Source organism: Lathyrus oleraceus, chromosome 3 (assembly GCF_024323335.1).
Source record: "Lathyrus oleraceus cultivar Zhongwan6 chromosome 3, CAAS_Psat_ZW6_1.0, whole genome shotgun sequence".
Lineage (NCBI taxonomy): Eukaryota > Viridiplantae > Streptophyta > Magnoliopsida > Fabales > Fabaceae > Lathyrus > Lathyrus oleraceus.
In genome coordinates this window covers 215,716,634-215,739,561 of record NC_066581.1, presented here as the reverse complement: position 1 = coordinate 215,739,561, position 22,928 = coordinate 215,716,634, and the positions used below count along the sequence as shown (strand labels likewise).

Below are 22,928 nucleotides of genomic sequence, written 5' to 3'. Positions count from 1 at the left end.
AATAGGATTTGACAATTGCACCATAAAATAGACATAACAGTTATGAGCTCAGGCCAAGTGATGCAAAAATCGCAATTAGATAAGCATAAGATAGAACAGCAAAGAGACAAAGCAGCCCCTGTCCCGCTCGCCTCTGCTTCGCCTAGCGAAGGCTCAGCGAAGGCTCGCTGCAGGCTCGCTTAGCGACGTGCTAGCGAGCGGCCACGGGTTTGGAGTTTGGCAGCAGCACGACTTCCGAAAACCTGCACTCTTATGGCATTTGATCACAAGCATAGCATAGATGATTATACAGGATGTTCATACTTAGATTCACATACGAAATCAAATCACATATCAAAACTTTAATCGAAATGCATCATGTATGTAAAGAATATCAATTGAAAACGTAAAACAGCGGTGATACGCAAACCTGTGTGCAATTGCGATATTGAAAGGGACTGATTGTTTGGAGGCCGGATTGAGTTGGGCGGCGGTAGTTTCGGCGCGGATGGGCTGCCTTCAGGTTGGCAGGGTTTTTGCACCAGGGTTTCCGTCCTTCGTCTTGGTCTCTCCGTTTCGGTGTCCGTCCGGCTCTCTGTGTGTCCTTTTTCGTGGCTGAGGAGCTGGTATTTATAGTAGTAGTGGTGGTGACCTAATGGGCTTAAAATGAGGTCCAAAACTTCAGATTTTCGCAAGCTTCGCTAGGCGAAGGAATTGCTCGCCTAGCGAGCAAGCCATTCTGGGCTTTTTTCTGGATCTGATGCTTCGCTGGGCGAGTGTCATGATGAAGTGTTCGCTAGGCGAAGGAATTGCTCGCCTAGCGAGCAAGCTATTTTGGGCCGCCTTTGGATTGGGCCTGTTGTGAGCTGGGCTTTTGTCCATTTGATCTCAGTGCCTTGCAGAACAAGTCGGAGGGTCTTGAGGAATGCTTTGTAATATCAACGGGCAAATTTTGGGGTATGACAACTACTAAAAAACAACAAAAAAAATCGCTTACATGATGACTGGCTCTTATCATAACCCCAAACTTGAACTGTTGTTGATTCTCAAAAAAATTGCATGTAAATTGAAAATTTCAAAAGAAATAACACTTTTACTGTAACACCCACATATAATATATGTCTAGAATACATATTATACATAGTGTAAAACTGGTACTGAAATACATAAGCGCCTAGCAGCACAATGTACATATACATACATGCCCAAAAGAAACACAACTTGGCACAAAATGTACACAAAAGTGTCCAAAATAAAACTACTAGGAGCTAGATCATTAAACAATGATCCCAAAAATATCTACACAGCGGAATAGCCATCCAGTCATCAGGTAAGCAAGACATCACCCTATCTTGTCCTTACCCTTCACCTGCTCAGAACCACCTGAAAAATAATTAACAACATGGGGTGATATAATAATCTCAGTGGGTTCCCTATCTTATGGGTTCATTTGGCTCTACAGGGCTTTCTAATCAATATTCAACTGAAGTCAACAAGGGAACGAAGACTTAAGCGGTGGGGAAACTAACTCGCAATGTATTGCAACATGCACCTGAGTTCTCACAACTCAACCACGATCATATTCAGATCATGAAACATCAATTCCTGAACGGACTTACGTCTAAGCCAAGCCCGATTCATGCATGCTCGTATGATTCGACTTTCGCGGTGGATATCGGGTCCTTTATGAGGCTTAATCCCCAGTTCAAGCGACCTTTACCCGTATGGTAATCTAACCCACTTAGGGTCTCTTTCACCGTTTGGGAATCTAACCCATTTAGGTGTCCACCTTTCCCCCATGTCCTCCGTGGTTGGGACTCAAACCCAATTGAGGCTCGAATCATCGGTCTCACATCCCAATGCTTATTCATCTAAGCATACAAAAATAGAGATGTGCACCATCACAGAAAAACACACATTCTGAATACATGATCAGTTCCACAAATCATCGGTTCTACGAACCATAACAAAATCCATCAATCACAGGTGACTTCATTCACACAATACACAAATAATAACATGGCATGTTCCATACAATGCGTCTCATTCTCAATCATGCAACAATTCGTCCACGACCTCCACATAAACGCCGTACAAATGAATACCGTCTTCTCATGTTATCTAAGTTACAAACCTCACTCATGACCTAATACCAATCCTAGGTTAACTTACTAGATTCATCATGTAATTTTCACCATTAGCATGTATTCAACATAAGCATAGCATCACAAATGATTAATGGTTGGAAGAATGCATTTAGAAACACTTAAGAAATGGATTTTGAAGTTTTTAACATAAGTCAATCGATTGGTTGGGGAAACCCAATCAATTGGTTCCTCTCACATCTCTGTTTTTCAAAGTTTGCAGATGATCAATCGATTGATCCTTAGTGTCAATCGATTGGCTCATTGAAATTTTCCACTGTTCCAAAACAGAAAGTTTGTGTAATCGATTGTAATACACTGCCAATCGATTGATCCGGCTAAAATTCCATTTTCTGCAAAACAAAAGGATTGTGCAATCGATTGGTTGCAGGGACCAATCGATTGGTCCATACACATTTTCACATTTTCACTTCACAGAACACCATCTTCCTCTGTTAATCCATTTCCAACAACACACCCACTCCTTCTTTCAACAAACCCATCCTACTATATGCTCATATACACATATATAACAAGGATTCCAATTTCATAACCACAAGGATTTCAAGATCATAAACACAACCAATCATTTAACCACAACCACAACAAATCATGTAATCACAACAATCATAAGAACACATTAAAGCACATGTTCATGGAAATTAACAAGAGCAAGAGAAATATTCATCATATAGCATGGATTTTCATGATCTATCTACGATTCTACAACCCTAATCTTCTAGAAACCTAGGGTTTCTAACTAGAACCCACCTCAAGAATGGAAGAGGAGAAGTTGTTGAAGATGAGATGATGATGAAGATGATGGTGTTGGTTCCAAGCTTTTCTTCTTCTTCTTCTTCTTCTTCTTCTTCTCCACTAACTTGTTTTCTCTTCTTCTCGTGAGCTTCTTCTTTTCTCCACTTATCCTTTCTGATACATTGAGAAAGAAATTGGCATATGGTAGGTAGTAAGAGATAATAACATGTGGTGGTGAGTGAGTCCAAGACTAGTTGCAAGTAGCCATGAGGAATGTGTGGTTAGTAAGTGGTAGAAACAAATATATTAAGTGATCCTAACCATAATATTTGATCTACCAGAGCTATTGACCCATTATCAGTGTTACCAAAATGTTCCAATTAATAAAAGATCGCTCCCAATTAATATTAATTAAGCCAACCTAAACTCACTATTTACTTTATTTATCCCAATTGACAACGTTTAGAGCACATAGGAACTCAGTTGATCTCAATTAATAGGAATTTACGTATTTAAGGAAATACGAGGTATTACATCCTCCCCCCTTAAATAAAAATTCGTCCTCAAATTTAAATATTACCTGGAAGAGATGAGGGTAAGCTTCTCGCATTTCTGACTCCACTTCCCAGGTAGCATCGCCTGGATGTGATTCATCCCACTGAACCTCAACAAGAGGAATCTCCTTATTCCTTAATACCTTAACTTCTCGTCATGCAATACGACTTGTAGAGGTTTGAAAGTCAGATCTGCTTCTACTTCTATTGAATCTATAAGAATAGGCTGAAGAGAATCTGGAATGAACTTTCGAAGTTGAGATACGTGAAAAATGTAACACCCTTCTAAAATACCCCAATAATTACTTAAAACAACAAAATATAAATCAGAGTAGATATGCAATTTCAGGGTGTCACACTTGACACTTCACACCAATCATCAAAATAACTTGTCATGCTCATTTATTAATCAAAAATAAAACATTGCACAATTCGCAGCGGATAGAAATCTAACAACATTCGAACCATGTAACACCTTACATGTAAAATTGTTCAACAACCAACAATGAAAACAAAGTAAAACATCCCGTCCCGATGTTACATATACCAGAGCATGACTCACTAAGGAACTACACTAGACTCCAAGCACTAGCTTCTACTCAATCACTGCTCGTTACCTGAAACATAGTTGTAAGGGTGAGTTCCTCAATCGATATAATAAGCATTATAAAATATCATGTAATGCTAAGTAAATTAACACATTTCATCACCCAAATCAGATCACACATTCAGCAACGGCAACATCAACTCAAAATCATAATCATACTCAACCCAACACAAAACACACGTATAATATTGGAATACATCCATTCATATTATACGCCATACATACATTATGCAATGAGACTCCATGCATGCGGTACCGACTATTCGTGAACACATAGTTCAACCTCACCGATCAAACCCAGATACGGCTACCAAGCTCACTAGTCCCACTCATTTGAGACCTAGTGACTCACTCACTAATTCCTCACCATGGGAATTAGCTACCACCATAAAGGCCATGCTATGCACGCTAAATCACCTAGCATGCAAACATCAACAACAATCCACAATGGACATATGCTCACACTCTAAGCCATAAACAACTCACTAATTCCTCACCATGGGAATTAGCTACCACCATAAAGGCCATGTTATGCACGCCAAATCACCTAGCATGCAAACATCAACAACAATCCACAATTGAATACATAATAGATATATTCACAGCATTATGCATACCATCATACACCGTCAGCATATTTATCACATAATCACATCATGTCATGCCAAATAATAAATCACAGTATTAGCACACTCTACTAATACCTATACTGCTCAAAACAACGGGAGATGATCCCTACTATATCATACATCAGCTAAATTACATCACTCAGCTGAAATGACCAAAACTGCACAACAACAGCTCAAAAGAAATCAAACTTCTGCCCATACGCGTATGCCTCATGCCCATACGCGTATGGCCCATTTCCAAGCCAAGCCCATACGCGTATTACCTGTCTCATACACGTATGCTACGCGTACCACTTCTCCCATACGCGTACCAACAGAGAAGAAACTACGTTTAAAACATCATCTTCTTCCTCCATACGCGTATGGCCTCACCCCATACGCGTACCACTCACAGGCTACGCGTAATACACGCGTATGGCGCGTATCAGCGCCAGATCCCTTCCCTCCAGGCCATCTCATACGCGTATTGCCTAGTGCCATACGCGTATGACCAGAAACCACAATTCCAGATCTGCTATGGGTTTTCTCTGCTACGAGATTTCTCAAATCCAACCTTCCACGGTCCAATTTTTACACAGTATTCGTTCATATTATCTAACACAGATCATACCTATTCAATTTCAAAACTTCTAACCTTATCATCTAATTCCTACGGATTTTCTTCAATTATAGACCCATATCTCATTCATCCAGAAATTCACAATTTGCAACATTCATCATCCAAATTAGAGTCGATTCAATGGCTTATTACTACCCATTACATGTTAACCCATAATACCCATTAAACGACGATAAACCCCCCTTACCTGAGTTAATCCGGCAAATCCTTTAGCTTCAAGCTTTTCCTTTCTTCAACCCTTCTTCTCTTGCTCTTCCTTTCTGCCCTTTTCCACTTTTCAGTCGCTTCTCCCTTTCACGTGAAAACCCTTTTTACCAAAAAATGGGACTTTTTACTGATTCCAACTTTATATTCCAATAATAATAATTCCAATAATATTCCAATAATAATCCAATTATTTAATTAAATTAATAAATATACTATTAACTTAAATTAAATAATTATCATATTCATATCGGGGTGTTACAAAAAACGTCATGCATTTCTGATAGAGAAGGTGGTAAGGCTAATCTATAGGCTACTTCTCCAATCCTCTCTATAATCTGGTATGGCCCTATGTATCTTGGACTTAGCTTCCGTCACTTAAACGGTCCTTTCAGTCTTAACCTCGGAGTCACCTTCAAAAATACATGATCACCTTCATCAAATTCCAATGGTATTCTCCTGTGATCCGCATAGCTCTTTTGGCGATCTTGTGCTTTCTTCATCCTATCACAGACCATCCTTATCTTTTCGGTAGTCTCTTGAATAATCTCTGGTCCTAAGATCCTTTCTTCACCAACTTCCGTCCAACATAGATGTGTTCTACATTTCCGTCCATACAAGGCTTCATAAGGAGCCATTCCAATACTTGCATGATAAATATTGTTATATGTGAATTCAATCAATGGTAAAAGCTCCTTCCAATTCCCTCCAATTTCAAGTACACAAGCTCTTAACATATCTTCCAGTGTCTGTATCGTCTGTTCAGTTTGATCATCCGTTTGAGGATGATTAGAAGTACTTAAACACAATCTCGATCCCATAGCTTGCTGGAATGCTTTCCAAAATCTTGAAGTAAACTTTGGGTCTCTATCAGGCACAATGCTAGTTGAAACACCATGCAATCTAACAATTTATGAAATGAACAACCATGCAAGATGACTTGCCTTGTAAGTAGTCTTCACAGCTAAGAAGTGCGCGAACTTAGTTAACCGATCTACAATCACCCAAATTGAATCATAACCACCCTGGGTCCGAGGTAACCCTACTGCGAAATCCATTGAAATACTATCCCATTTCCAAACTGGAATCTCTAAAGGTCGCAATAAACCACCTGGCTTCTGATGTTCGATCTTTACCTGGTGGCATATAATGCATTCCGACACATACTCTGCAATATCCCTTTTCATTCCAGGCCACCAATAGTCCTTCTTCAAGTCTTGATACATCTTCGATGAACCTGGATGTATAGTAAACGCCCCTTTGTGAGCTTCCTCCAAAACTTTTCTTTTCAGCTCGACATCATTCGGAACACAAATCCTTTGATTAAACAGAATGACTCCATCTGGTGACTGAGTGAAACCTGGTTGAGTCGACATCTCTTGCAACTTCTCATCTATCATTTGTGCTTGTCGGATCTCTTCCCTTAAGTTAGAAATAACATTCAAGTTTCCCATTATCACACCATCCCGCGTCCAACTAAACTGAAGATTAAGATCTCATAACTTTTCCAACAATGCGTATTCTAACATCATCAACCCAACTTTATGCATCTCTTTCCGACTTAAGGCATCCGCAACCTTATTCGCTTTCCCCGGGTGATACTTAAGCTCAAAATCAAAATCCTTCAAATACTCCATCCATCTCCTCTGTCTCATGTTTAACTCTTTCTGGTCTAATAAGTATTTCAAACTCTTGTGATCACTAAACATCTCAAAATGTATCCCATACAGGTAATGTCGCCATACCTTCAATGCAAAAACAACAACAGCTAGTTCAAGGTCGTGAGTTGGATAGTTCTCTTCATGAGGCTTCAACTGATGAGAGGCATAGGCCACAACATGACCACTCTACATCAACACCCCTCCTAATCCTTTCTTAGAGGCATCACAAAATACTTCATAAGGGTTACCAGGATCAGGGATGACTAAAACAGGAGCATTCGTTAGCTTTTCCTTCAAATTAATAAAACTCTTCTCACACTTTGAATCCCATTTAAAAGAAAATTCCTTCTGGGTAGGTCTAGTCATTGGTAATGCTATCTGCGAAAACCCCTTTATAAACCTTCGATAGTAACCTGCCAAACCTAAGAAAATTCTGACTTCGGAAGTATTCTTCGGTATTTCCCAATTAATAACTGCTTCAACTTTAGATGGATCCACTGATACTCCTCTTTGCGATATTACATGACCAAGGAACTTCACTTCGTTCATCCAAAATTCACACTTACTTAACTTGGCAAAAAGTTGCTTCTCTTGCAGACTGATAGGACAATCCTTAGATATTCTCCATGATCTTGGGGAGTACGAGAATAAATAAGAATGTCATAAATAAAGATCACCATGAACTGGTCCAAGTAGGGTTGGAATATCTGATTCATATAGTCCATGAAAACCGCATGGGCATTCGTCACACCAAACATCATTACAAGGAACTCATAATGTCCATATCAGGTTCTAAATGCGGTCTTTGGTACATCCGAACTCTTAACTCTTATTTGATGATAGCCTGATTGCAAATCAATCTTCGAGAACACACAGGCTCCTTTCAACTAATCTAACAAACCGTTTATCCTTGGCAGGGGATACTTATTCTTAGTGGTAACTTTATTCAACTGGCGATAATCAATACACAACCGCATACTACCATCCTTCTTCTTTACTAATAACACTGGAGCTCCCCATGGAGAGACACTAGGTCGGATGAAATGCTTGGTTAATAATTCTTCCAATTGATTCTTCAACTCTCTCAACTCGACTGGCGCCATGCGATACGGAGAAATGGAGATTGGAGTTGTCCCAGGTATTAGATCAATAGAGAATTCCACTTCCCTTTTAGGAGGAAGAGAGGTGGCATCCTCGGGGAAAACTTCCGGAAATTCACAAACAACAGGTATTTGTGTAACACTCAGATTATCGCTAGATTCCTTGGTAAGTACCAAGAGAACTGACTTTTCCTTCTCAAATAAGAAATTAACCATGCCAACCGTACCTTCTAAGATAGTAGTTAATACATCCGTTAGAGTAGCTTCACTAGATGGAATGATAATCATCTTCTCTTCACATCCAATAAACACCGAATTGACGGAAAGCCAATCCATCCCCAAAACCACATCAACCTTCTTAAGTGGTAAACAAATAAGATCAATCTGGAAAATTCTACCATTCACCGAGAGCGAACAATTTTCACAAATCAACGGTGTCTCAACTACATCATCCATGGCGGTAGTAACCACCATAGGAGGAGACAAGGGAATTGCTTACAAGCCAAGACGCTTCATGCACTAAATTGATACTAAAGAGTGTGTCGCCCCACAATCAAACAATACAAAACAAGGATGATTATTGACGAGACACGTACCAGCAATTAAGGCATTGTTGCTCTTAGCCTTCCTTGCATCCAAAGTATAAACTCGACCGGTGCTCCTCCCTTGCATCTGATTCTTATTCCGGGGACATTCCCTAGACATGTGTCCCTCCCTTTGACAAGTAAAACATCTAACTCCACTTCCAACACATCTTCCAAAATTAGACTTCTTACACACTTGACATTGAGGAGGATGGTTAGGTCTTGCATGTTGCACCTGTTTTCCTTTGAAAGCCCGAGGTCTAGGCCTGAACTGGATACCTGGCCTCCCTTGGTCTCTCTGTCTACTCCTATACCGATCCCTTTCTTCTTGAACTTTCTTCAAACTGTTATCAGTCACATACCATTGCCTTAACAATTCAGCATAAGAAGTGAATTCCCTTTGAGAAACACTATGAGAAATTTCACCCCTCAGACCAAAAAGAAACTCATCAATCTTCCACCTCTCATCAGGTGCGTATGCGGCCTGCCTAGAATAAGCATCCATATCTTCGAACTTCTCAGCATACACAACTACTGTCATAGTACCCTGTCTAAGCTGTTGAAACTCAAACTCTTTCTGAGTCCTCAAAGAACTAGGAAAATACTTATCTAGGAAAATAGTCTTAAAATGCTCCCAATCCCTAGGTACTCCTTGATTGGTCATAAGAGTCGAAGCACTCTCCCACCATCTCACAGTTTGACCCTTCATCATGGGAGTAGCAAATACAACCTTATTCTCTTCACTACAATGCACTATCTGAAAAATCCTTTCCATGCTGGTTATCCACTCCTGAGCCTTCACAGGATTCAACCCACCATGGAATTCAGGAGGATTCATGCGGAAGAAATCTCGGAAACTACCACCTGCAGCTTCTTGTGGAACCCCTTGAGGATGCAAACCACCATTCCACTGTTGCATCATATGTTGCATGAATTGGTTCTGTTGCTGTTGCATCTGTTGTACAAACTGAGGCCATTGAAAACCTTCACTATCACTTGGCGGTTCAGAGTCTGAATTCTGGGTTCTGGGTCTACCACGACCTCTGTGTCTGTCAACCATGATCTTGAATTTCATACAAATAAGATTAAGTTGATCAGGCTCAATACTATGAATATAACACCAAGGACAATGATGACAACCCACATATGTGGCAGAAAGAAATACTTATAATAATTCATGGCTAGGTAGAGGATACGACCTACTCTGATACCAACTGTAACACCCACATATAATATATATCTAGAATACATATTATACATAGTGTAAAACGGGTACTGAAATACATAAGCTCCTAGCAGCACATTGTACATATACATACATGCCCAAAAGAAACACAACTTGGCACAAAATGTACACAAAAGTGCCCAAAATAAAACTACTAGGAGCTAGATCATTAAACAATGACCCCAAAAATATCTATACAGTGGAATAACCATCCAGTCATCAGGTAAGCAAGACATCACTCTATCTTGTCCTTACCCTTCACCTTCTCAGAACCACCTAAGAAATAATCAACAACATGGGGTGAGATAATAATCTCAGTGGGTTCCCAACCTTATGGGTCCACTCGACTCTACAGGGTTTTCTAATCAATATTCAACTCAAGTCAACAAGGGAACGAAGACTTAAGCGGTGGGGAAACTAACTCGCAATGTATGGAAACATGCACCTGAGTTCTCACAACCCAACCACGATCATTATTCAGATCATGAAACATCTATTCCATAACAGACTTACGTCTAAGCCAAGCCCGGTTCATGCATGCTCGTATGGTTCAACTTTCGCGGTGGATATCGGTTCCTCTATGAGGCCTAATCCCCAATTCAACCGACCGTCACCCGTATGGGAATCTAACCTACTTAGGGTCTCTTTCACCGTATGGGAATCTAACCCATTTAGGTGTCCACCTTTCCCCCACGTCCGCCATGGTTGGGACTCAAACCCAATTGAGGCTCGAATCATCGGTCTCACATCCCAATGCTTATTCATTTAAGCATACCAAAATAGAGATGTACACCATCACAGAAAAACACACATTCTGAATACATGATCGGTTCCACAAATCATCAACAAAATCCATCAATCACAGGTGACTTCATTCACCACAATACACAAACAATAACATGTCATGTTCCATACAATGTGTCTCATTCTCAATCATGGCAACAATTCGTCCACGACCTCCACATAAACGTCGTATGAATGAATATCGTCTTCTCATGTTATCTAAGTTACAAACCTCACTCATGACCTAATACCAATCCTAGGTTAACTTACTAGATTCATCATGTAATTTTCACCATTAGCATACCAAAATAGAGATGTACACCATCACAGAAAAATACACATCCTGAATACATGATCGGTTCCACAAATCATCGGTTCCATAAACCATAACAAAATCCATCAATCACAGGTGACTTCATTCACCACAATACACAAACAATAACATGGCATGTTCCATACAATGCGTCTCATTCTCAATCATGGCAACAATTCGTCCACGACCTCCACATAAACATCGTATGAATGAATACCGTCTTGTCATGTTATCTAAGTTACAAACCTCACTCATGACCTAATACCAATCCTAGGTTAACTTACTAGATTCATCATGTAATTTTCACCATTAGCATGTATTCAACATAAGCATATCATCACAAATGATTAATGGTTGGAAGAATGCATTTAGAAAGACTTAAGAAATGGATTTTGAAGTTTTTAACATAAGTCAATCGATTGGTTGGGGAAGCCCAATCAATTGGTTCCTCTCACATTTCTGTTTTTCAAAGTTTGCAGAGGATCAATCGATTGATCCTCAGTGTCAATCGATTGGCTCACTGAAATTTTCCAATGTTCCAAAATATAAAGTTTGTGCAATCGATTGTAATACACTGTCAATCGATTGGTCTTGCTAAAATTCCATTTTCTGCAAAATAAAAGGGTTGTGCAATCGATTGGTTGCAGGGACCAATCAATTGATCCACACACATTTTCACATTTTCACTTCACAAAACACCATCTTCCTTTGTTAATCCATTTCAAACAAAACACCCACTCCTTCTTTCAAAAAACCCATCATACTACATGCTCATATACACATGTATAACAAGGATTCCAAGTTCATAACCACAAGGATTTCAAGATCATAAATACAACCAATCATTTAACCACAACCACAACAAATCATGTAACCACAATAATTATAAGAACACATCAAAGCACATGTTCATGGAAATCAACAAGAGCAAGAGAAATATTCATCATATAGCATAGATTTTCATAATCTATCTATGATTCTACAACCCTAATCTTCTAGAAACCCAGGGTTTCTAACTAGAACCCACCTCAAGAATGGAAGAGGAGAAGTTGTTGAAGATGAGATGATGATGAAGATGATGGTGTTGGTTCCAAGCTTTTTTTCTTCTTCTTCTTCTTCTTCTTCTCCACTAGCTTGTTTTTTATTCTTCTCTTGAGCTTCTTCTTTTCTCCACTTATCCTTTCTGATACATTGAGAAAGCAATTGGCATATGGTACGTAATAAGAGATAATAACATGTGGTGGTGAGTGAGTCCAAGACTAGTTGCAAGTGGCCTTGAGGAATGCGTGGTTAGTAAGTGGTAGAAACAAATATCTTAAGTGATCCTAACCATAATATTTGTTCTACCAGAGCTATTGACCCATTATCAGTGTTACCAAAATGTCCCAATTAATATTAATTAAGTCAACCTGAACTCACTATTTACTCTATTTATCCCAATTGACAACTTTCAGAGCACATAGGAACTCAACTGATATCAATTAATAGAAATTTAGGTATTTAAGGAAATACGGGGTATTACATTTACCAAACCAATGACCAACACCAATAATCATCAAAAGTTATACTTTCATTCATTGCTTTAATTTAGATTAATTCAAAGAGTTTTCTCAACCATTCTTGTGTACTCAACTTGCCTCTCAATCTTACATGTTCACTCTAATGTAATAAACATGGTAATCTCCAAATCAAAATACAAAAGTTATCAAATAATGAATTTGAAATATCTTTAAAGAGTCACTCAAAGTCTATTTTAATACACACTTTTGAGGTCTTCTTAGGTTGTAACGGAATTTATGTCAGTGTAGGATAGTTTTGGGATAATAGGTTTAATTCTTTGAAGTTAAGTACTTGATATTTTCTTTATTTAAACACCAACCTAACAAGATATCACTGTTAACTCATGGGTACTAAAATTTTAGTTCTTTTATTCTTTTTTCCAGAAGCTAATTATTTAAAAGTTATTCACACTTTCTTGCTTTATATATATATATATATATATATATATATATAATATATATATATATATATATATATATATATATATATATATATATATATATATATATATATATATATATATATATATATATATACACACACGCATTTTTCTAGTACCCCTACTCCTAACTTAAAAACATTTTTAATTTCAAAAGCAACCACAAACTTAAATGTCTGTATCAACAAAGAAAACCAACATTCTACCTAACTTCAAAGAGTGTGGAAAGATTAATATTTCAAGTCAATTGGCTACGAATGTGGCTAAGTCGCCGAATAAAAAGGCTAAGGCTTAAAAATTTTAAATAATGGATAAAATATTTTAATTTACACATAGGTTTAAAACAACTCAGAGTTAAAAAACCAAAATACATGCTTCGGTGTGTAAATAAACAGATTAACTGACTAGTCAGAAACAACGCAAATTCTAGAAAATAAGAAATTGTATGGAACTCTCAAAAACAAGAAAATATAATATATATATATATATATATATATATATATATATATATATATATATATATATATATATATATATATATATTCTCATTTCTCTAGTACCCCTACTCCTAACTTAAAAATATTTTGAATTTCAAAAGCAACCACAAACTTAAATGTTTGTATCAACAAAGAAAACTAACATTCTACCTAACTTCAAAGAGTGTGGAAAGATTAATCTTTCAAGTCAAATGGCTACGAATGTGGTTAAGTCGTCGAATAAAAAGACTTAGGTTTAAAAAATTTAAATAATGGATAAAATATTTTAATTTATCCGTTGGTTTAAAACAGCTCAGAGTTAAAAAACCAAAATACATGCCTCGGTACTATGAATGGTACTTTAATAGTAGTGATATTAATCATATGACTCATCACCTAGAGAAAATACAAGAGCTCAATAACAATAATTGTAAGAATTCACTATTTGTACGTAATAGTGAAAAACTTAAGATTGTTTCCTTTAGTTCATAAAAAGTAACTAACCTAAATCTACATGATGTCTTTTATGTACTCGTTATCACCAAACATATATTAAGTGTGTATAAATTAACTGCCGACGATAATATATTTGTTGAATTATATGCAAACTATTGTCTTGTGAAGGACAAACTGACAAGGAGAGAATTTTTAAAAGGGAAACTTAAATAAGGTTTATATCAACTATCAAGTGATCATTGTAGTGAGAATCGATATCCATGTATTGACATTTCTGTCAAAGAAAACACGAATAGGAAACATGAACATCCAAACAATAAAGTTTTAGAGAAAGTTTGAAAAGGTGCAATGTGAAAATTTCACCCAATGACAACTTTACATTTTGTAAAGCTTGTCAACTAGGAAAACTGCACTTGTTACCTTTCAAACCATCCTTGTATCTTTCTAAGGAACCTCTAGAACTAGTTCATTATGATGTATGTGGCCCTATCCCAATTTTGTCATCATCTAGTTTTAAATAGTATGCACATTTTATTGATGATTTTAGTAGACTCACACACATTTTTTCTTTAAGGAAAAAATAAGAAGTCAAACATGAAATTTTTATGTTTAATAAATAGGTTGAGAATCACTTTAAAAAGAAAATAAAAATTATCCAATGTGATGGGGGAGGTGAATATAAACCACTTCAAAGAATTTGTGAGGATTCAATAATTCAGTTTAGAATGTCATATCCCTATACATCACAATAAAATGACAGGATTGAAAGAAAACACAGACATGCTTCTAAGCTTGGGTTAACACCATTAGGACGAGCCAAAATCCTTCTTCACTATTGGTGGGAAGCATTTTTTATTATTGTCTACTTAATCAATAAACCAATTTCATCCGCAAATCCGAATTAAAGTCTCTACTCACTTCTATTCGACAAATAACTATAGTATAACACCTTAAAACCTTTGGGATATTGATAAATATTTAACAAGTGTAACAAAAGTATCTCCAAGTAAAAAGTCAAATATCGTATCCACAAGGATATTTAATTTTAACAATTCAATTGAAAAGTACTAGAATTGGTTTAATTGAGGATTTGTTTGAAAATTTGGTTTAACTAAAAACAAGTAAAAATTGTTGGAAATTATTAGATAGTAAAGGCGACCAGGTATTATTTTGAATCCATTGAATCTCACTGTTGATGACTATGTCTATTTGATTTAAATTATTTTCAGAGTTACGAAAAATGAACATGGCTGACATACCCAAATCCTTTGTGTATAATTCACTATTTTAAACTAAAACTCACTAAATCCTTAGGCCAATTCGAAGCTAAAAAAGGCGATAACACTTCGTTGGTTTCTGAGTTATAAACTTATAATCATTTATTTGTAAATCAATTACTAAGTTTGAACAATCAATCATGGTTAAAGTTTACAAAGTTAGGGTAAATAATCGCTAAATGTTAAGGATAAGCACATATTATTCACATTAAAGAAGGTCAAACCCAAGCAAACATGTGCTGGCAATATAACTGCTATAGGCGTGTAAACATGATGGCAATGCATATCCATATAGCTGTCAAAGTATATCAGGAAATTGTATCATAATTGTATTTAAAATAGGATCTCTATTATAGGCAATTATAGACTAGACAATTATAGGCAATTAGTATACAGATTCTTGTACTCTTATATATATATATATATATATATATATATATATATATATAATATATATATATATATAATATATATATATATATATATATATATATATATATATATATATATATATATATGTACATCATTACAAGAATAAAGACACAACAAAATTCCGATACAATATTCAAGTGCTTTCTTTTATGTATCAATCCATTCTTTTATTTATATGGTATCCGTTTTTCTCTGGTTAATCTCCCTCAGTTTGTGTTTATCATCCTGTTTCAATCCTTCTTCATCGACTCACTCACTCACTCGCATCATCATGTCCGATGTTCCACCACCCAGCATCTCAACCCCTTCACAAAACCCTCCGATCCATGACCAATCCGCCACCACCTCCAACACCGATCCATGCGTCATCCATCATTCCGACAACCCTGCAATTGTCCTTGTTACACCTCTGCTCACGGTCGACAACGATGGTTCATGGAGCCGAGCCGTAACAATGGCACTTCGTGCCAAAAACAAATTCGGGTTTGTCGATGGAACCCTAACCTGTCCAAAGAAGGCCGATGATATCTCTAAGTGGCGCCGCTGCAACGATATGGTTGCAAGCTGGATTCTCAACTCGGTTTCAACCGAGATTCGCCCTAGGATTCTCTATGCTGAAACGGCGGCACAAATCTGGACCAATCTCAAGGAGCGTTTATCTCAGTCCAACGCTCCGAAAATCTATCAATTGAAACAATCTATCTCTGCCCTAAAACAAGAGGGCATGTCTATATCTCTGTATTTTACTCAGTTGAAATCTCTCTGGGATGAACTCCATTCCATCGCACCTATCAATCCGTGCATCTGCGGTAATGCCAAGAGTATTATTGATCAACAAAATCAGGACCGGGCCATGGAATTTCTTCAAGGCGTCCATGACCGATTCTCGGCCGTCTGCAGCCAAATTCTCCTCATGGATCCTTTTCCTTCAATTCAACGTATTTATAACATCGTACGCCAGGAAGAGAAACAACAAGAGATTAATTTTCGACCCCTCCCCGCTGAGGAATCAGCAGCGCTTCAAGCTTCTAAAGTGCAGTATCACACTCAAGGTAAACGACAGCGTCCGTACTGTGAGAATTGAAATAAGTATGGTCACACTATTGCTACTTGCTATTAGATTCATGGCTTTCCAAATAAGCCACCAAAGAAATCTGAACCACTCTCATCTACTCCCGCTACTCAACTCTCAAGCGCACAATACCAAAAACTCCTATCTCTCTTAGCCAAAGAGGACACTATGGGATCATCTGTGAATTTAGCAGGTACCGCCTTTACTTGTGTTCCTTTTTCTTGGATTATTGATTCTGGCGCTTCAAATCACATATGCACATCTCTTTCTTATTTTTCTTCATATTCACCTGTTCATAAAAATATACTTGTTCAATTACCCGACGGCTCTCACGCGTCCGTGAAACACATCGGCAATATTCATTGCTCGCCGTCACTTACACTCACGAATGTTTATCACATTCCATCTTTCAAATATAATCTATTATCTCTTTCACAATTAACAAAATCAATACATTGTGATATTATTTTCTCATCCTCTGGTTGCATATTTCAGGACCGAGCAACGAAGAACCACCATTAAATAAAGATGACAAGGATCACTATTGCCTTGACCATCCATCCAGTTCTTTTTTTAGTTCTAAGCAATGTAATAAGGCTGACCTATGGCATTTACGCCTCGGTCACCCATCTATTTCCCGATTTCAATTTATTGTTAAGAACTCTCCAAATATTAATGCGAATAAAGATTTTGTTTGTGACGTTTGTCCGCGTGCAAAACAATCACGTTTACCTTTTTCTTCAAGAACATCATATTCATCTCATTGTTTTGAGTTAATTCATGTCGATATTTGGGGTCCATTCTCTACTCCATCACACAATGGATCACAATATTTTTTAACAATTGTCGACGATTATTCACGATGTACTTGGTTATATCTCATGCAACATAAATCTGAAACATTTACTACGCTAATTCATTTTTTTAATCAAATCAATCGCCAATTCAACACTAAAATTAATAAAATTAATTCCGGCGATGGGGGCATCTTTCTTCCCCAACTTCAAGCTATTCGTTCCGACAATGGTTCAGAGTTTTTGTCCAAACAAATCCAAACATGGTTTCATGATCATGGCATTATTCATCAACGCGGCTGCGTTGCAACCCCTCAACAAAATGGCGTTGTGGAGCGCAAGCATCGCCATCTTCTCGACGTCGCAAGAGCATTACGTTTCCAAGCGAAATTACCCCTTTCCTTTTGGGGTGAATGCGTGCTCACTGCCGCTTATCTCATAAACAAACTTCCTACTCCCATCCTGAAATATAAATCTCCTCATCAAATTTTACTCGGTTCTCCTCCTTCATACTCATCACTTCGTGTGTTTGGATGTCTCTGTTTTGCCAAAAATATGAACATTCAACACAAATTCGATGAACAAGCCAAACCCGGTATTTTTGTCGGTTACCCTTTTAATCAAAAAGGATACCGCATCTACGATATGCACACTCGCAAAATATATGTCTCTCGCGATGTTCAATTTTTTGAAACCATGTTTCCATATCACGACCTTCAAACTCCTTCCATCGCTAACGACATAAGCATCAACACTCAAATCCTTGATTGTGAATTTGATGATTCCTCTTCCAACTTATCACCTGCATCAAGTATCTCTCCCGGCATTAGTCATCATGATGACACAATTGTGCCCATTCCCACCCCTCAGGATGATAACTCATCGAATATTCCATCAAATATTCCATCCATTCCTGTAGAAACTCCCCAACAACATTCACCTACAGCGATCAATCCTGCAGAACGTCGTTATCCTCAACGTCTTCGTACTCCTCCTGTTCGCCTCACGGACCACGTATGTGACATTAATAATGTCACATCACAGAGTGCCTTCCCATTAAAGAATTATTTCTCTTTATCCAATTTGAGCACTTCTCATCGAGCTCTTCTTGTTAATATCATTGAAAATAAAGAACCAACATCTTACTCTCAAGCTATCAAATCAGCTGAATGGCGTGACGCTATGGCTAAAGAAATCCACGCCCTTGAATCCAACAACACTTGGGTTTTATCTCCTCTCCCGAATGGCAAAACCGCCATAGGTTGTAAGTGGGTATACAAAATTAAATATCACTCTAATGGTACCGTTGAGCGATATAAGGCTCGTTTAGTCGCCAAAGGCTACAATCAAGTACATGGTATTGACTACCATGAAACATTCGCACCGGTTGCCAAACTTGTCACGGTTCGACTACTTCTCTCCATTGCTGCCATTAAAAACTGGCCGTTACACCAACTTGATGTTAACAATGCTTTCCTACAAGGAGACCTTAATGAAGAAGTTTACATGAAATTACCACCTGGATTCTCTCATAAAGGGAAACCATGTGTTTGCAAATTAAACAAATCCATCTATGGTCTCAAACAGGCATCCCGTCAATGGTTCTCAAAATTCTCCACCACCCTCATTCAAAATGGTTTTCATCAATCCATCTCTGATTATAGTCTATTCACTTTCAAAAGTAATCACACGACTATATTTGTACTCGTTTATGTAGATGACATCATCATCACTGGAAATAACGAAGATGCTATCTCCGACATCAAGAAATTTCTCGCCCAGGCCTTTTCCATCAAAGATCTTGGAAATCTTTCATACTTCTTAGGTATCGAAGTATCCCGTTCTAAAAAGGGAATATTCTTATGTCAAAGGAAATATACACTTGACATTTTATCCGACTCTGGTATGACTGGTTGCCGACCATCAGATTTTCCTATGGAGCAACACCTCCGTCTACGGCCCAATGAAGGAAGCCCTCTTCCTGATCCGACAATCTATCGTCGCCTCATTGGTCGTCTATTATATTTAACAGTGACACGGCCCGACATCCAATACGCTGTTAACACTCTCAGTCAATTCATGCAATCTCCATGTACAACTCATCTCGATGCGGCCACACGAGTTCTCCGATATCTTAAGGGGAGTGTCGGCAAAGGCTTATTTCTTTCGGCTTCTAGCTCCCTCAATTTAGTTGGATATGCCGACTCTGATTGGGCTGGTTGTCCTACTACTCGTCGCTCCACTACCGGCTATTTTACCATGATGGGCTCTAATCCTATATCATGGAAAACCAAGAAGCAACCAACAATTTCTCGTTCCTCTGCTGAAGCAGAATATCGTTCCCTTGCAACTTTATCTTCCGAGTTACAATGGTTAAAATATCTTCTCTCGGATCTCGGCATTGATCATCCTCAACCGATCACCGTTCATTGTGATAGTCAAGCTGCTATTCACATCGCCGAAAACCCAGTTTTTCATGAACGCACAAAACACATTGAAATTGATTGTCATTTCGTTCGTGAGAAAATTAAATCAGGTCTTATCAGCCCTTCTTATCTCCGATCTTTTGACCAACTAGCTGACATATTTACTAAACCTCTTGGAGGCGATACTTATAAACGACTACTCGGCAAGTTGGGTGTTCTTGAGATTTCAATCCCACCTCCAACTTGAGGGGGGGTGTTAAGGATAAGCACATATTATTCACATTAAAGAAGGTGAAACCCAAGCAAACATGTGCTGGCAATATAACTGCTATAGGCGTGTAAACATGATGGCAATGCATATCCATATAGCTGTCAAAGTATATCAGAAAATTGTATCATAATTGTATTTAAAATAGGATCTCTATTATAGGCAATTATAGACTAGACAATTATAGGCAATTAGTATACAGATTCTTGTACTCTTATATATATATGTACATCATTACAAGAATAAAGACACAACAAAATTCCGATACAATATTCAAGTGCTTTCTTTTATGTATCAATCCATTCTTTTATTTATACTAAAAACATATGTTCATTTCATATGTTTTTCAATACACAAAAAACAATAAAAAAGAGATTGATTGAATAAAAACGAGAATATCAATTTATGCAAATAATACAAATCCAATCATACATCTCAAAAGTTCAAAACAATTTCATCCCATAAGACCTAGTCTAAAAATAATTAGCTATTCATTATACAATTAATCATAGCTACTAGTTTATAGAAATAATACATAAAATTTGAGGTAGGATTTGGTCTTTAATGGAGAAAACCCTTCATTCATGAGCTCCTTGATCACATTTGTGGTCGAAATCACTCTACAAAAAGTCCAACCCCTAAAAATTCTACATACTTTTCCTTTTATTGTTATCTTTCATTTGCCATTGGCCCCCGCTTAAAGGGAGTTACGAAGCTCTGGGCAAGCTCAAATTACTGTACAAATATTATGATGTAAAATATGCTGAAAATATGGATTTAAGCGAGTCAAAATCACACAATTTTTTCCACCAACTTTAGGACGAATTTTCAGATTTTTTCTCAATTTTCTTCTCTTTTGACAGTTTTGTTCCTTATCTTCAACTTTATTGTTTTTTCCTCTAAAAATCATAATTTTTTCACAGATAACTACCAAAAAACAACAGAAATCGCTTTTAAAATTACATGATGACTGACTCTTATCATAACCCCAAACTTGAAATATTGTTGATTCTCAAAAAACTTGCATGTAAATTGAAAATTTCAATAGAAACAACACTTTTACCAAACCAATGACCAACACCAATAATCATCTAAAGTTATCACTTTCATTCATTGCTTTAATTTAGATTAATTCAAAGAGTTTTCTCAACCATTCTTGTGTAGTCAACTTGTCTCTCAATCTCACATGTTCACTCGAATGTAATAAATATGGTAACCTCCAAATCAAAATACAAAAGTTATCAAACAATGAATTTGAAATATCTTTAAAGAGTCACTCAGAGTCTATTTTAATACACACTTTTGAGGTCTTTTTAGATTGTAACGGAATTTATGTCAGTGTAGGATAGTTTTGGGATAATAGGTTTAGTTCTTTGAAGTTAAGTACTTGATATTTTCTTTATTTAAACACCAACCTAACAAGATATCACTGTTAACTCATGGATACTAAAATTTTAGTTCTTTTATTCTTTTTTCCAGAAGCTAATTATTTAAAAGTTATTCACACGTTCTTGCTTTATATATATATATATATATATATATATATATATATATATATATATATATATATATATATATATATATATATATATATATACTCATTTCTCTAGTACCCCTACTCCTAACTTAAAAACATTTTTAATTTCAAAAGCAACCACAAACTTAAATGTTTGTATCAACAAAGAAAACTAATATTCTACCTAACTTCAAAGAGTGTGGAAAAATTAATCTTTCAAGTCAATTGGCTACGAATGTGGTTAAGTCGACGAATAAAAAGGCTAAGGCTTAAATTTTTTAAATAATGGATAAAATATTTTAATTTACCCGTATGTTTAAAACAGCTCAGAGTTAAAAAAAAACCAAAATACATGCCTCAGTGTGTAAATAAACAGATTAACTGACTAGTCAGAAACAACGCAAATTCTAGAAAATAAGAAATTGTATGGAACTCTCAAAAATAAGAAAATGTAAACAATGGAATTTTTTAGCTCAAACCTTACTTGTTGAGGTATCTTGATATTATGTACAAGTCAACCAAATGTTCCCATTCTTCTTAATATGTTGTTCTCCATTTAGAACTTCACTAACAACTCAACTTTTTTTTAATTCTTTTTTTGATGATTTTGTTTGGTGTAGAATTTTCTTTGTAATTGTTAAGGCAACATACTATTATATGAAAGAAATAACAGTAAAACTAAACCATTCATTAAATAAAAGAAGTAGCCAGCTTACAAAAGGGGAAAACACACTAAATAAAAACTAAAATTAAAAACTTCAAATGCATCAATAGAAAATTAAATCACATAAATATGTGGATATTATAGGCTTCCTTCAAACTTGTATCAATGTATCCAATTAGATTGAATTCATCATAAAACTTAATCTTATAAATGCACTTGGTGGTATTTATCCCCTTTAAATCAAATGTGTTTCATCCATGTGCCCTCTTATTCTTTCTCAACACTCTTTTAAACTTCTCTTTCTTCAAACTAGATAAAGAACTAATAATGAGATCACGTGGTATCAATTGTTCTCTCAAGAAAACATGTTTTAGATGTGGATGGAGTTCT

At 36.7% G+C, this 22,928-nt stretch overlaps 1 protein-coding gene across 1 annotated transcript; it reads right to left on the bottom strand.

Moving 5' to 3' along the window:
- Positions 1 to 8,040: 8,040 nt before the first annotated feature.
- On the bottom strand, positions 8,041 to 9,897 carry LOC127130499 (uncharacterized). Its single transcript, XM_051059496.1, has 2 exons — positions 8,850 to 9,897; positions 8,041 to 8,747 (listed from the first exon to the last, which is right to left on the bottom strand). The coding sequence occupies exons 1-2, from the start codon at positions 9,895 to 9,897 to the stop codon at positions 8,041 to 8,043; spliced, it is 1,755 nt and encodes a 584-aa protein (XP_050915453.1).
- Positions 9,898 to 22,928: the final 13,031 nt, after the last annotated feature.